Source organism: Coloeus monedula (assembly GCF_965178545.1).
Source record: "Coloeus monedula genome assembly, chromosome: 27".
NCBI classification, from domain to species: Eukaryota; Metazoa; Chordata; class Aves; order Passeriformes; family Corvidae; genus Coloeus; species Coloeus monedula.
The window spans coordinates 3,063,359-3,076,962 of record NC_138807.1 but is presented as its reverse complement, the minus strand read 5'-3'; the positions used below and the strand labels follow the sequence as shown (position 1 = coordinate 3,076,962).

Below are 13,604 nucleotides of genomic sequence, written 5' to 3'. Positions count from 1 at the left end.
GTTTTATGTTTATTTACTTCCATAAGTACATAAAATATTTTAAGTTGTTTTAATATCCTCCATGTTAAAGAAGCTACAAGTGGTACAATCTCTGCTCAGAATCTCCAGGGCCATCCACTGTCCTGCTATCACCTCCCTATGCAATTCCATTTCTGCCAAAAGCTTTCTTTTGAAGTCTGGCAGGAGCTTCCAACTCCCAGTTAAATTCTATTTATTAGACTAATAAAAAACACACACATAAACCAGTCACATAATTTAAGAGTCTTTCTGTCAGGCAGTTTCAGGCTCTGGCACAGCTCAAAACAATTAGACGACCAGAAATCAGATTCTACCTTATTTTTGAAGTGCACTTCAATGGGCATAATGAAGCCAGCGTAGCCAGACTCCTCCACCTTGTAGGGGGGCTCCTTGCACACTGAAAGAGAACAAATAAATGTGAACTTGCAATTCAGCACAACTTTCTCTGAGCCAAAAAGGAGATGCAAGAGGAGAACTGGGCCTCTGTTGATTCAGGGCACAGTTAAAATAGTGACCTTTGTGGAAAAGCCCACACAGAGTAAGATGGTGGCCACAGGCTCAGTTAATAACATGAAATCTGTTCTTAGCTCCTCCCATGGAACGGAAACATAAAACACTCCAGGCCCGAGTCTAACTGAGATCCTTCCCCTCCCGTGCAGTGAGATACAATTACATTCCTGGGCAGTCCCACAACAACGCCAACTGCCAGTTCCAAGTGCCTGGCAAGGAAAGGCCAAGACCCAAAAGGTGGAACAGCACAGAAAGGTAAAGTTTACTTTGATGCCCATATTTGTGAATAAAAACACTACCACACACAAGCAAGTGATTATTTTTGCCTTGAAATACTCCCCTGCACTCCTCAATGCTCCTAATTGGGTAACGGCCACACTCCTGGCTGCTGCTTCCCCCAGAGGTGAACAAACCTGAAGGGCAGGTGAGCACTGCTATTTATTGCACACACAAGGAAACACGAGGAGGAAGGTGAACCAGTTTGCTGCTAAGGTCAGAGCTGCTTACTGCAGAAACAGCAATTAGAAAAGTTAATTGCTTCTCAGAAATTAATCTGCATGTCCCTGCCTCAGTTCCCCCTGTCCCGCTACCTGATGCAGCTTCATGCTCCTGAATCCTTCCTATTATCCATTCCAGGATATCCAACTTGGAGGATTCCAGGATCTTTTATTTGGCCATGACGTAGCAGCACACAGCAGCTGCCAGGAGAAACATGAGACCCACACAGATATTCTCTCTCTCAGGAACCGGATGCACTTGCATATAATTTATGCACTACAATATATGTAAATAAAGTCAATTAGGTAATTAGAGGAATTCAGCGCAAATCTTTTGAGTTTCTCTTAAGAATTCCAAGTAATTAATATGATTAGGAAACAGTACATCAAACCTAAAAGCACACAAATTATTTTCCTTTAATGTAGCTGTATTATCCCCACCCAGCTCTAAGCACTTCTACCATCATTAAGGTGCTGGAAAGCAGCACTCCAAATTCAACTGTGAAAAAAGGGCATAACTAAAAATAACAAAAACCTCTAGACTTGCTTTAACTTGAATTTCATATAAGAACCCTGTCATTTAGAGGGAAAAATCCCAAACCAAAGAGCAGTGCCAATATGGCAGCAGGAATCTTAAGCCTATCTGCCAAGCAGCCTTTGTTCCTCTGCCACTCTATACTGACAAATTCCAAGGGCTCCAAGAGTGATCTGCCAGCAGCACAAGCCCACCTTCAGCACCAGGATCTGCTCCAAGAGGGGATCATCTGAAGAAACCCTTCAAACAAACCTAGGAATAGGAGGCATTTGCCACAGTATTTATGTACAACCCAGACACGCCTTGGTCAAAGGCACACTGGCATTAGGAGCAAGCTCAAGGAAGCATGGAAAAACCAGGGACTGGGAAAAAATACCTCTGTAAAGGCAGATGATACAGCAACTGACTGAGCAAAGGCCATGGTTCTACACTGACAGGGGGCAGGGCTAGATGGGATATTGGGAAGGAATTGTTCCCTGGGAGGGTGGGCACGCCCTGGCACAGGGTGCCCAGAGCGGCTGTGGCTGCCCCTGGATCCCTGGAAGTGTCCAAGGTCAGGTAGGACAGGGCTTGGAGCAGCCTGGGACAGTAGAAGGTGTCCCTGCCCATGGCAGGGGTGGCACTGGATGGGCTTTAAGGGCCCTTCCAACCCAAACCATTCCAGGATTCTGTGTACTATCCCAACACAGTTGTTTGTAATGCACCAGAAGACAAGAACTGTAACCCACAGATTGCATTTTTATTCTATAAATCAGCTTTCAGCTCAGTACTGCACCTGCTTATCAGACATCAGTTTTAGCAGACCAGTTTGAAGGACACATTATCAACACACAGACCAGAGTCACATCCTTGTGAATGCTGAGCACCTCTGAGTTCCTTTCCACCGTGGACTCCCACAAATACCCAAAGTCACAGTTTGTCCTAAGACATCCTGAGTGTCCTGCTTCCAAAGCAGTATTTCCAAGAATGCACATTACAACAGTTCTCACAGGCAGCTTGTATTTCTTAAACCACTAATGCTTGCAGCTTCAGTTACACAATCTTACACAGACGTAACTGCACTGCCCCTGAAAAGGGCAATTCCTGCTCCTCAACCTCATGAGCTCCTGCTGCCCTTTGCCAAGAATTTTGCTACATAGTCAGAAAACAAAGTCAGAAAATAACACTATATAACATCCATACTCTCCCCAACCACAAAGACTGCACAGGGCTTGCAGGGAGAATGTACAGCAAAGACACCATCACCCCTTGGCAGCATTGATTTCTGCTGGGTTAAAGCTACCTGAACTGGCACCTGAGACCAGAAATTGCAAGAATCTGCAAAACTCTACATACCCAGTACATATCTGAACCCAGTATTAGAGCATCTCTCATGTGCTTCCAGCTTTTGCTGGTGAATTCTAACAAATCAAACTCATCTTTCCCATTCTGTGACATGAATTATCTTCTGCTGTCACTTGTGTCTTGAGAACCTGCCCATACTAATGCTTAAATAAGAGGAGAAAGCAGCTCACCTCCTGCCCTTTCAGCAGAAGAAAGGTCCCATTCTCCCTGACCTTCCTCAAACACAGTGGGGAAAGGTTAAAGCTGGAGTGCACGCAATAGACATTTCGCTCCTCTTTAAGGAGATATTTCACAGAAAAGTGACAGTTCAACACAACCTCGACTTGCAAAATGCTCTTTCATAGAGATAAAACATCCCCAACCCCTCTGACCTCGCTTGGGTTTTGGGAAGCTCTCATGCAGCCGGAAGACGACGCGCTCCACGAAGTGCTGGATGTCGCACTGCTCCGGGCCCCGCACGAACACCATCCAGTCATGGGTGAACCCTTCCGTGGTCGGCTTCTTGCGCAGCTGGGCTCGGTGCCCCAGCTCCAGCTTCACTTGCACCGTGCACTGTGTGGGGGGACAGAGGTGGGACCGTAAGCAGAGACAACACAAAACCTTGCTGGAAGGTGCTAGATCCACCAGGGAACACAAGAGCTCCCATGGAGGGATCAGCCTCAGACTGCAGAGCGGTGTTATCACTGGCAAAGGTGGCACAAAAATAGCTCCCAGCACCGTATCATATCTATTTTCTTCCTAATATTAACATTGCAGAGAAAGCAGCTCTAGAAGAGGGATCGGTTTCTCTGCCTCACTTATCAGTTAAATTGTCAGCAAAGTCCTAATTGAGGAATCTTTATTTCTAGAAAGTGTCAGAGACAGAACTTGATGTTCACAGCTTACAGAATTCACAGCACTGACAGAAAACTCATCTTGAAACAGGAAAAATCAGTTCATGAATTGGTGGTTTATTATATTCTCTAGAATATATCACTCACCAGAAGAAAATTATGTTTCCTGTATGGTTCTAAATATATTTTATTATCACACTTTCAAAGACCAGGTTAACATATCTGCCTGTACAATGTCCAATACTAAACTGACCTAATTCTGATTTGCACTCCTGAATCCTACTCTGATCACTGAGTAACAGAGAAGGTGTACTCCATGTCTGGCTCAAAGCACAAAAATCCCATTAAGTGCCTTAAAAACCAAATGAAATTAATGGTGAAAATCCACGTAGTGTTGCAGACTTCACAGCCAGGAGAAAGGAAATGAATTAAACAGATGTAACAGGGAAAAGGCAAATGGGATTCAGACACAAGATAAATCAAGGAAATCTTAGGGCCACATTTGTAGACAGAGAATAACACTCAAGGTACATTACTTTTGTGCACATTTGTTACAAAAATCAGAGCAGCAGCAGTGATTCCAAACTAAACCTACCAAAATGCAGTTTCAGCACCAGAAGGCTCATAGAAAAAGGGGTTGGTTTTAGTCCCTACCTCATTCTTCACTTCAGGCTTGCTCTTCCTAGCAAGTCCCAACTACCATTGGGAGAGGCAGCATTATTTGTCATTACCTATATTACATGCTGACCTGCAGCCAAACCAAGGGCACGTCAGACAATGAGCAGGGAAAGAGAAAGCTTCCCGAGCTCCAGACAAATGTTTAGGGAAAGGATCACCCTTATTTTCCCCCCTGACAAACTGCAGCAAGGAGTGTAATCACAATTAATGCTCAAAAAATATTTTGCATCTCTCCAACCTGACTTTTTTTTTCCAGAGCACGGTGAATACTTGCTGAAAAAGCACAAGTGACTCCATCTCAGCCTTCTTGTCTTTGTAAAAAGCTCTCACAGGAGGTCTGCAGAGCACCAGGCATCAAAGCCTGACCTCCCAAATTGCAGTCCAGTTCCAATTTCAACCATAAGCCTTAACACACTCTTTCAGGCAGTTTAAATCTTTACAGCAAAATACCTTCAGCCACCCAACGCATCAATCCTACGGCTCGGGGACAAGCTCATCTAATTAATTCCTCCACCATTATTGCTACAGCATTTCTTTGGGATACCTTCCTCTGCAAGTTCTCTTGGCAAGCCATTTTTTCCTGTTCTTAAGGCTTATCTCCACCAGCTCCACCTCGCTCCTGCGCTAAGAACCAAGGCCCAGGGCCGGCTGTTCTTTCATGTCGCATTAAGGGCTGAGAAGAAAGGCAAGGTGTGCTTCACTCCGAGCACAGCAATCCCTCCAACGCTGCAAAAGCATTACGTGGAGCCAGCCTGCCGAAATCCTAAGCTCACATTGGAGTGTGCCTGCAGGCCTGCTTTATCTGGGATGCTTCCCACAGTGTTCACATCCCCTGAGCCAGTCTGTGCCGCAGCCTCACGTTATCGATTCCATAATTACCCTTTAAATCCTGCTACTGTTGCCAGTTACTACCCCTCTCCTGAGAAGTGCAAATGACTGTCAGGCTACAAAATCTGCCTTTCCGAGTTGAAACGGCTGAGAAATGGGAGCTGAGAACCAGATGGGGCTGTGTGGAAGAGACCGAAATTAAACATAAAAGAGAACTGTTTAACTGAGAGTGAAAGTTGTACTTGCTGCACTCCTCACACCCCGCTCCAATTAACAATCGCTGTGAATTAAGCCAGAAGTTGAAACACATTTGAAAATAAGATCTCCCAACATAACCAGCATCCAAAGTTGTTCCGCTGAAAATGGAGGGTTTTTCCTTTTTTTTCCAAGCGTGTCTCTCAACAAAGGGAAATCAGGATCCTATTCAAACAATTTGTAATAATACAAAGGAGCCTGCTTTCAACTTCTCAATAAACATTCTGAAGGCTGCTCTGGTTTTTGTTTGATGTGCTAATTGCCTGAAAGCCATCAGCAGCTCCCATTCCCGCTCCTCAGGGTGATTATCCGGGATAGCGGGGCTCGTTCCCAAACCCCAGCCCGAGAGGTACCTGTTACCCGCTCCCCGCACACAAAAGGCTCCTCATCCCCATCACCTCAGGTAAACTTCCCGCATCCATCCTGGAACCCCCCCGGGCCGGCAGGGACTCTCCCGGTGGCATTAACCCTTCCCGGTGGCATTAACCCTTTCCGGCACGCCTCGGGGGGGGGGGGTCGCCCCGCCGGCACCTCCCTCCCCGGCAATAATCCCAGGCAGGAATTTGCGGGAAATGCTGCTCACACCCCCCGCCGCGGGCGAGGCTGCAGCGGCCGCCCACGGAGGGGACAGGGCTAAGAACCCCCCCCCCCACAAAAGGGTGGGGGGAGGTGTCCCCCCTCAATGGGATTAGGAAGGAGGTGTAACCCCAAAATGAGGGGTGGGAAGGAGGTGTGCCCATCAAATGAGGGGTGTGACGTGCCCCCCCCAAATGGGATTGGGGAGATGATGTACCCTCTCAAAGGGGTATGGGGAGGAGGTATGTCCCCCAAAGGGGGGATGCGGAGGAGGTGTGCCCCCCCCAAATGGGATTGGGGAGGAGATGTGCCCACACAAAAGGTGCGGCAAGGAGGAGGTATGCCCCCCAAATGGGATTAAGAGTATGTGTCCCTCAAAAGGGGAGTGGGGAGAAGGCGTGCACCCTCCCCAAATGGGGGGTGGGGAGGAGATGTGACCCCCCCAAATTGGATTGAGGGGATGTGCTACCCCCGAAAGGGTGTGAGGAGGAGACATGCCCCCGAAGTGGGGAGTGTAGGGAGGAGGTGTGCCCCCACAAAGGGGTGTGAGGAGGACGTGTAGCGCCCCAATGGGATTGGAGACGTGCCCCCGCAACAGGGTGTGGGAAGGCGGAGGTGTGCCCCCCAAAAGGGGCTGGGGAGGAGGTGTGCCCCCCCCCCCCAAATGGCATGGGGAAGAGATGTGCCCCTTAGAGGGTATGGGGAGGACATGTATCCCCCAAACGAGGGGTATGGAGGACGTGTGTCCCCCCAAAGAGACTGTTAGGACGGGATATGCCCCCCCAAAGGGGGGCGATGCCCCCCGGCCCCCCCTTCCCGAGGACAGGGACCCCCCCCCCCTTTAGAGCCCCCTCCCAGGGGGTCCCTCCCCTACGTGCCCCCCTTTCTGGGGGGGGGGGGGCGGCACCGCCCCACCCCTCCGGCAGCGCGGCGCGGCCGCTCCCCTCACCTGATTGTCCATGGCTGGGCACAGCAGCGCCGCGGGCCCCGCTCGCTCGCTCCCGCCGCCGCGGCGGTTTCGCTGCCCGGTCGGCGGGGCGGGGGGGAGAGAATCTCTTCCCCCGCTCTGTCCACGAGCGAAGCCGCTCTGTCCGTCCCCCCCACCCCCCTCCCCACCGCCTCGGCCGCCGCCTGCTCGGTCGCGGCCCCTCACGGCCCCGCCGCCCGCCTCATTGTGTGTCACTCACAGGCAGCGCCAGCCCCGCGCCCGCCCCGCGGAACCGGAAACCGCCTCAGCGCCACAGCGGCCCCCGCGCGCCGCCAATGCCCGCGCGCCGCACGCCGCGGGGCGGGGCCTCGCCCTCCGCCCTGTGATGGACGGGCGCTTCCACCAATGAGCGGCGGGCGGGCTGCGGAGTGGGCGGGGCTGTGGGCGGGGTCAGCGCTGTGGGTCAGGCGGGGGGCGGGAGCGGGGTCCGGCCGCCCCCCCCAGCCCCGTGTGGGGCGATGAGGCGGCTGCGCTGCTCAGGTTGCTGTGCCGCTGATGTGCCGCTGCTGTCCCCGCTTCTGTCCCCCGGGATGTCCCTCTTAGTGCACAACCAACACCGGCACCAGGCGAGTGGGCCTCGTCGGGCGCTCCCGGCCGCGCCATCCCGCCCCTTCTCCTCCCATCCCGCCCTCGGTCCACGTTTCCCCGCCGGTGTGTTAATTCCCCACATAAATGAGCCGGGAACAAGGGGAATCGAGGGAAGCTGCAGGTCCCGATGCGGTGGGCTCGGCAGCCCGGGATGGCCGGGCAGGGCTCGCCTTGTTCCCCGTAGCCTCGCTCCTTCCTGCGCCTTTTCTCTCCCTTCTCTCCCTCACGTTCCCCTGTCTCATTTTTCCCTTCGTTGTCTTTCATTTTCCCTCAGTGCTCCCCTTTTCCCCCTGCTTATCTCTCATTTCTCCTCCGTTTCTCCCATTTGCTCTTGTTCTCCCCCGCTTTGCTTCACTCCTTTATTCTCCCTTGTTCTCCCTTATTTTTCCTTTGCTCTCTCTCGTTTCAATTGCCCTCACTCTCCCTTATTTTCTTTAAATTTCTTTCCTTTTTCTCTCAGTCTCCCTCATTTCTCCCAACTGTTTCCCACATTTTCTCTCAGTTTCCATTTTCTCCTTAGTGTCCCTCCTTTTTCTTTCTGTTTTTCTCCTTTCCCCCTCAGTTTCACTCTTTTTTTCCTTGGTCTCCCTCATTTTCTTTCAGTTTCCCTCATTCCCCCCTCATTTTCTCTCCTTTTCCCCTCAGTCTCCCTCATTTTCCCCTCAGTTTCTATTTTCCCTTCAGTATCCCATGTTTTCTCTCATTTTCTCTCTCAATCTCACTTTCTTTCAGTTTCTCTCATTTCCCCCCTCATTTTCTTTCCTTTCCCCCCTCAATCTTCCACATTTCCTCTAAAGTTTCCATTTTCCCTTTGTCTCACACATTTTCTCCCCAAGTCTCCCTAATTTCCCTCTGTTTATCTCCTTTTCCTTTTGGTCTTCCTCCTTTTATCCCCTCAGTCTCCCTAATTTTATGTTTTTCTCCTTTTCCCCTCAGTCTCCTAGATTTCCCCTCTCAGTTTCTCTCATTTCCCCCTCCGTCTTCCTTATTTCTCCTCTCAGTCTCACACATTTCCTCAGGTTCCAATTTCCCCACATTTCCCCTCATTCCGCCGATTTTTTTCCCCTCAGTCCCCTTCATTTTCCCCCTCGGTTTCTCTCCTTTTCCCCCCTCACTCTCCCATATTCCTCCTCAGTCTCCCTCATTTTCCCTCCATTCCTCTCAATTTTCCTCTCACTCTCCTTCGTTTCTCCCTCAGTTTCTCTCCTTTTTCCCCCTCGATCTCCCTCATTTTCCTCTCATTCTCCCCCTCAGTCTCCCACATTTCCTCTCGATTCCAATTTCCCCTCCACTTCCCTCGTTTCTCCCCTTTGTCCCTCATTCCCCCGCAGTTCCCTTCCCGCCTTCCTTCCCCCTCTCCCCCCTCTTTCCCCCTCCATCATTCTCCCTCCTGGGGAGAGTTTTACCCTTTTTTTTAGAGTTTTAAGTGACAAGTTATAGCTCTCAATTTTGCCAGCCCTAAAGGAACGCGGGACTTATCTTTACAAGTGCAATTGGTGACTGTTTCCGAGCAAACTCGCTCAGAATTTCTTTTCCTCCGTGCAAGTTTCTTGTTTGAAATAGTTTGTTGATCTCTGCGAGGCAGCAGAAAACCCCCGTGTTAGCCAATAACTCTGTGTGTCGCTGACTGATCGCCACAGGCAAGGATTAATCGGTTCCCAAATCGTTCTAAAGAGCCACTTTACCTCATCAACCTGATAGAGGATATTAGCGAAGCAAAATGCTTAATCGCTTCAGTTAACAACAACAACAACAAAAAAGAGCCTGATTTGGGTTCCTTTAAGTGCTCCAGTTTTAATTTTCCATGTTTCTGTCTGATGCAGTCCCAAGAGACATCTCCTTGGACAGTCCCTTTTCTTCTCTGTTGAGACAGGGCCTCTTTCTCTGGGAGTTCTCATTGATACCTTTAATTGTGAACATTATTCCCATGCACGTGACTCTCGGGTCTAAATCTTTTTATTTTCTACCTCCCCATCTTGGCTATTCACTCACAGCCTCATCAGAGTCCTCGGTGGTTACGTGCTCCCAGGGCTGAATATTTCCTGGGAATGTCTTCGTCTTTTCCAAGCTTGCTGTTGCTCTGCTGAGTTTCCACCTTGTGCAAGAGGTGTTGTTCAGACACACCAGACCATGAGCTTTTTCCTGAAAAATTGCCTGTTACTTCCTCTGAAACATCATTAGAATTTGCTTTTTGTTTTAATTTCCCTCAATGGCAATTTTCCCGTGCCTTTATTTTTGCCCAGCCTGGTGTTAATGGTTGTTTTTGTGCTCTCCCAGTGCAGGACACAGCTGCCTTCCCACTTCTGGATTGGACACAGGTCTCTTCTCCGGCTTTCAGGGGCAGGATCTGAGCAAGAGCTTGGATACTTCCAAGATAGGAAACCCAGAGCCAAGTGCCTCAGCTTCCACATGCATGCTGGCAGCCCAATAATTGGGTATTAAACCACATTTTACTGAACAATTTGGAGTGTCCCATTTGGGGTAAGCACCAGCTGGTGCTCCAAGCTCTCTCTGCTGGGACAAGCAGTTTGGAGCTGGACTTTGCTGATCCCCGTGGATCCCTTCCAACTCAGGATATTCGATGAAGTGGCGTGAATGGATTAATTTAAAATGTGCTGGGGTGGCTCTTTACATTCAACTGTGAAAACACTCAAGGAGAGAAATTCCTAGAACCAGCCTTTGCTCCGCTAGCAGTTCCCAGCCTGAACCGTTTCCAGCGCAACCACTGATCAAACCTACCCCGGTTTTCTTTTCAAGCTCCCCTCAAACAGAAAAAAAAAATCACAGCCAAGGGTAGAAAATTTGCCAGGCTCTTTGGGAGCGTGTTGGGAGTTTCGGGTGCTGGGGACGCCGGAGCCAGCAGCCATCCAGGCTTCTCCAAACTCCTAATTTTGCAGGGAGATCTCAAGCTAACGAGCTGTCAGCCGAGTGCCTTCGCACCCGAGGCAGCCGTGGGCTGAGCTCCTGGTTCTTTATACCTATTCCAGCAACTTCTGGGCTTTGCAATAAGCGTCTGCAAATCCAATTAGCGTCTTTCTTTGTGGCACTGGATGCTGGCAGAGATCCGCTGTGCTGCTGCCATCTACAGTAGGGCCAGTGCCAATGGATAAGAAACAGCTCTGATTTGCATATTCAAATATGCAAATGAGACGCGACAGCTCTCCTTCATTTTTGTTTGGGTTTTATTTTTTAATTTTTCTTTCCAGACTCTTGCCTCAAAGATCCTTGTCTTGGACTGAAAGGTGTGTGTTTAATCTGGCTTGGCCCATGGTAGGAGACCATGCCAAGGGCTGGTTCTGTCCCGTGAGAGTTGGGGATGATGGAAAATAAAGTGGAAAAAAGACTTTGCACTGCGCTTATCCCTGTCTTGGCCAGGGATGGGAAAGATTTCAGGGGTGTTTTCCCAGGTTCCAGCCCTGGGAAAGGACAACACGTTCTTTCTCTCTCCTGCCTGTGCACACCACAGATGCTTTACAGGCCGAACGTGGCTGTTCCTGGGGAGTGTGAGTAAAGGGGCGTTGAGATGAGTCCCGGTGCTCCAGTGGGGAAAGTCCGGACAGAGCAGCCCTCACTCAGGTGTCCCCAGTCACCAGACTGTCAGGAGCTGTGGCAGAGCCCACCCCGGTTCTTGGGATGATTTGAGGAGCAGGCAACTGCAGACAAAACCGCTCCTCGAGGCACCTCTTCCCTCCCCCTGGCTCCCTTTCTCTGCAGGAACACAGCACTGACCCCCCAAACACACCACACAGAGCCCCCCACCCTCCCCAGCAGCCCCTCCAGACCGTTCTCATGCAGCCTGAGATGCCTGAATTGCTCATTTTTCAGCAAAAGTTCTTTCCCGTAGGTTTAGCATCCCTCACTGCGAGGTGGGCTGTACATCAACTGCACATCGACTGCAAGTCCCTGTCATGGTTTTGTATGTCTGTGCTTGTGGCTTGCCCTTCCTGTCTCTGGAGAAACAAGTTTGTTTCACTGTTTTTCATATTCATTATTATTTTCTCATTACTAATTTAGTTGCAGCCTTCCCTGCTTCCACTCTTGCACTGAAGACCATGACTTCTGTGGTCAGTCTGGGCTCTGAGTGGCTTGGGCACCAGCCAGGGAACAAGCAAGGCTGATTCCAGCACGGAAAGAATCAGGCAATGTAGAAAAATGATCATCTTGTAATAGCTCTAAAGGATTTAAAGATTAAGACACAAACCTCACATTTGAACGGGGTTTCTCTGAGAAAATTCACTCTTCCACTTTGTGCCCATGTGCAACGTGCCTGAGTGGAAGGATTCTCAAGTTCTGGATGTCAGTGACTTCACTGCCTTCTCTTAACAGCTGCAAAGTGATTACAGTGGTCTTCACCCACTTCTGCAAAGCACATCCCATGAGCCAAGTGCTCGGTGGTGTTCTCAAGATGAACAAATCTGCAGCTGAAACCCAGAAATGGTGACATTTAGGTAAGAAGGGGCAGAGATCTTTCTCCTGGAGTGGACCAAGGCTTTGCTAACAGCACCGTCATGTCCTTGTGTGCAGCCTTGGAAAATGTCCTGAACCTGAAGCTGAGAAAGGATTTGGTTTCTCTGGGGGGGCCTGGGCACTGCTCTGATCTGTGTCTGGCACAGGGTCACCTCAGGGTGACAGGGAGAAGCTGTGAGTGAGGGGTGAGTGAGGGCTGCAGCCACGCCGGCTCCTGGTTTGTTAATCAACACTGGGATCCCTGCAGGGAATCCTGTGCCTGTTCCAATCAGCTGTTAACCCCAGCAGTGTTTATTCTTCTAAAAAATGATTTTCTTTTGCCTGTTGTCTGCCTTCTCCTTCTGCAGTTCACACTCCACACTGTAGTGTTCACAGAACATATTTAACACTGGTGTAGTGTAGCAAAAGCCCAGATTGTTAATAACCAAAAACTCTGATTGCCAAAAAGATACTCCTAGCAACTACTAGCTGCATCTGGGAAAAATTACAGACAGCTTGGAAATTCTTTAGTTCCTTATTAATGAAGGACTTTGTGAAAAAACCCAACCCACACTGTAATACAGTTTAGCTTAACTAAGTTCTTTTGTGCCCGAGGAAAATCTAAATTATAGCATGCTATAGCTACTGAAAAATGCAGAAGGATTTAAATGTACAATAACCCTCCAAACCAGAAGGAAGAGGGAAAATTTTCTTAGTAAGTGGGAACACAATGAGAATTTATTTTATTCTTTCTGGGTATTTAGTGCTGGTGAAAAGAGCCAGATGAATAGTCCCAAACACGTCACGTCCCTTGCAGATGCAACATGGGCAGCACAAGCGTCCTCGAACTGCCCCGCCAACGTGATCCAGTTCTGAATGAGCAGCACCAGCTTTCTGGGGGAGAAAGGAGCCTGTCACCATTCAGCCCCTGACCCCTCTGCTCCAGGCTGTTAATGAAGGGGCCTCATTAACACCAAAGGTGAGGTTGGCATTATAATGCACCGCTGAAGTGACACCCATCAACGCTCAGGGGCTGGCTATTGAGGTGAGGGCACCTTCCCCTTGTGCTCTGCACACAGGGGTCAGCTTTGGCCAAGTGATGTAACAGCCTGGTGGTGCCAGAGCTGGCCACACCTGCCACAGGGAGAATTTCCCTGGCTGGATTTGTCCCAGGCTGAATGCAAACTGCTGGCACGAGGACAGCTGGAGAAGATGGGCCCAGGCACTTCATGTGGCCACTGGAGCAAACACAATCGTGGGACAATAGCAGGGAGGGAGATTCACTGCTGAAATCGGTGTCTGCTCTGCACAGGGTGGCTTTTGGCTGCTGCCTAAGTCTTTGAAAGGTGCTCATCTGCATGCTCAGAGAGAGGCCACCTTGTGACTGGGGACTATCACCCTCAGCAGGGTGACCTTTAGGCCACTGAAAAATACCAGATGGGGGAAAAAATAGCTTGAAAAATAGAACATGACAGAAGGAGAACAGTAGGGAAGTCTGTCCAGCACCA

The 13,604-nt window shown here is 49.8% G+C and overlaps 1 protein-coding gene across 1 annotated transcript in view; it reads right to left on the bottom strand.

Moving 5' to 3' along the window:
- MLLT1 (MLLT1 super elongation complex subunit) overlaps positions 1–7,156 on the bottom strand; it is a 32,413-nt gene extending 25,257 nt beyond the window's left edge. Inside the window, exons 1-3 of the mRNA XM_082297643.1 lie at positions 7,024–7,156; positions 3,276–3,456; positions 333–415 (exon numbers count right to left, since the gene is read on the bottom strand). Coding sequence (XP_082153769.1) covers positions 333–415; positions 3,276–3,456; positions 7,024–7,035 — 276 coding nt within the window. The 5' untranslated portion in view covers positions 7,036–7,156. The remainder of the gene's footprint in view (positions 1–332; positions 416–3,275; positions 3,457–7,023) is intronic.
- Positions 7,157–13,604: the final 6,448 nt, after the last annotated feature.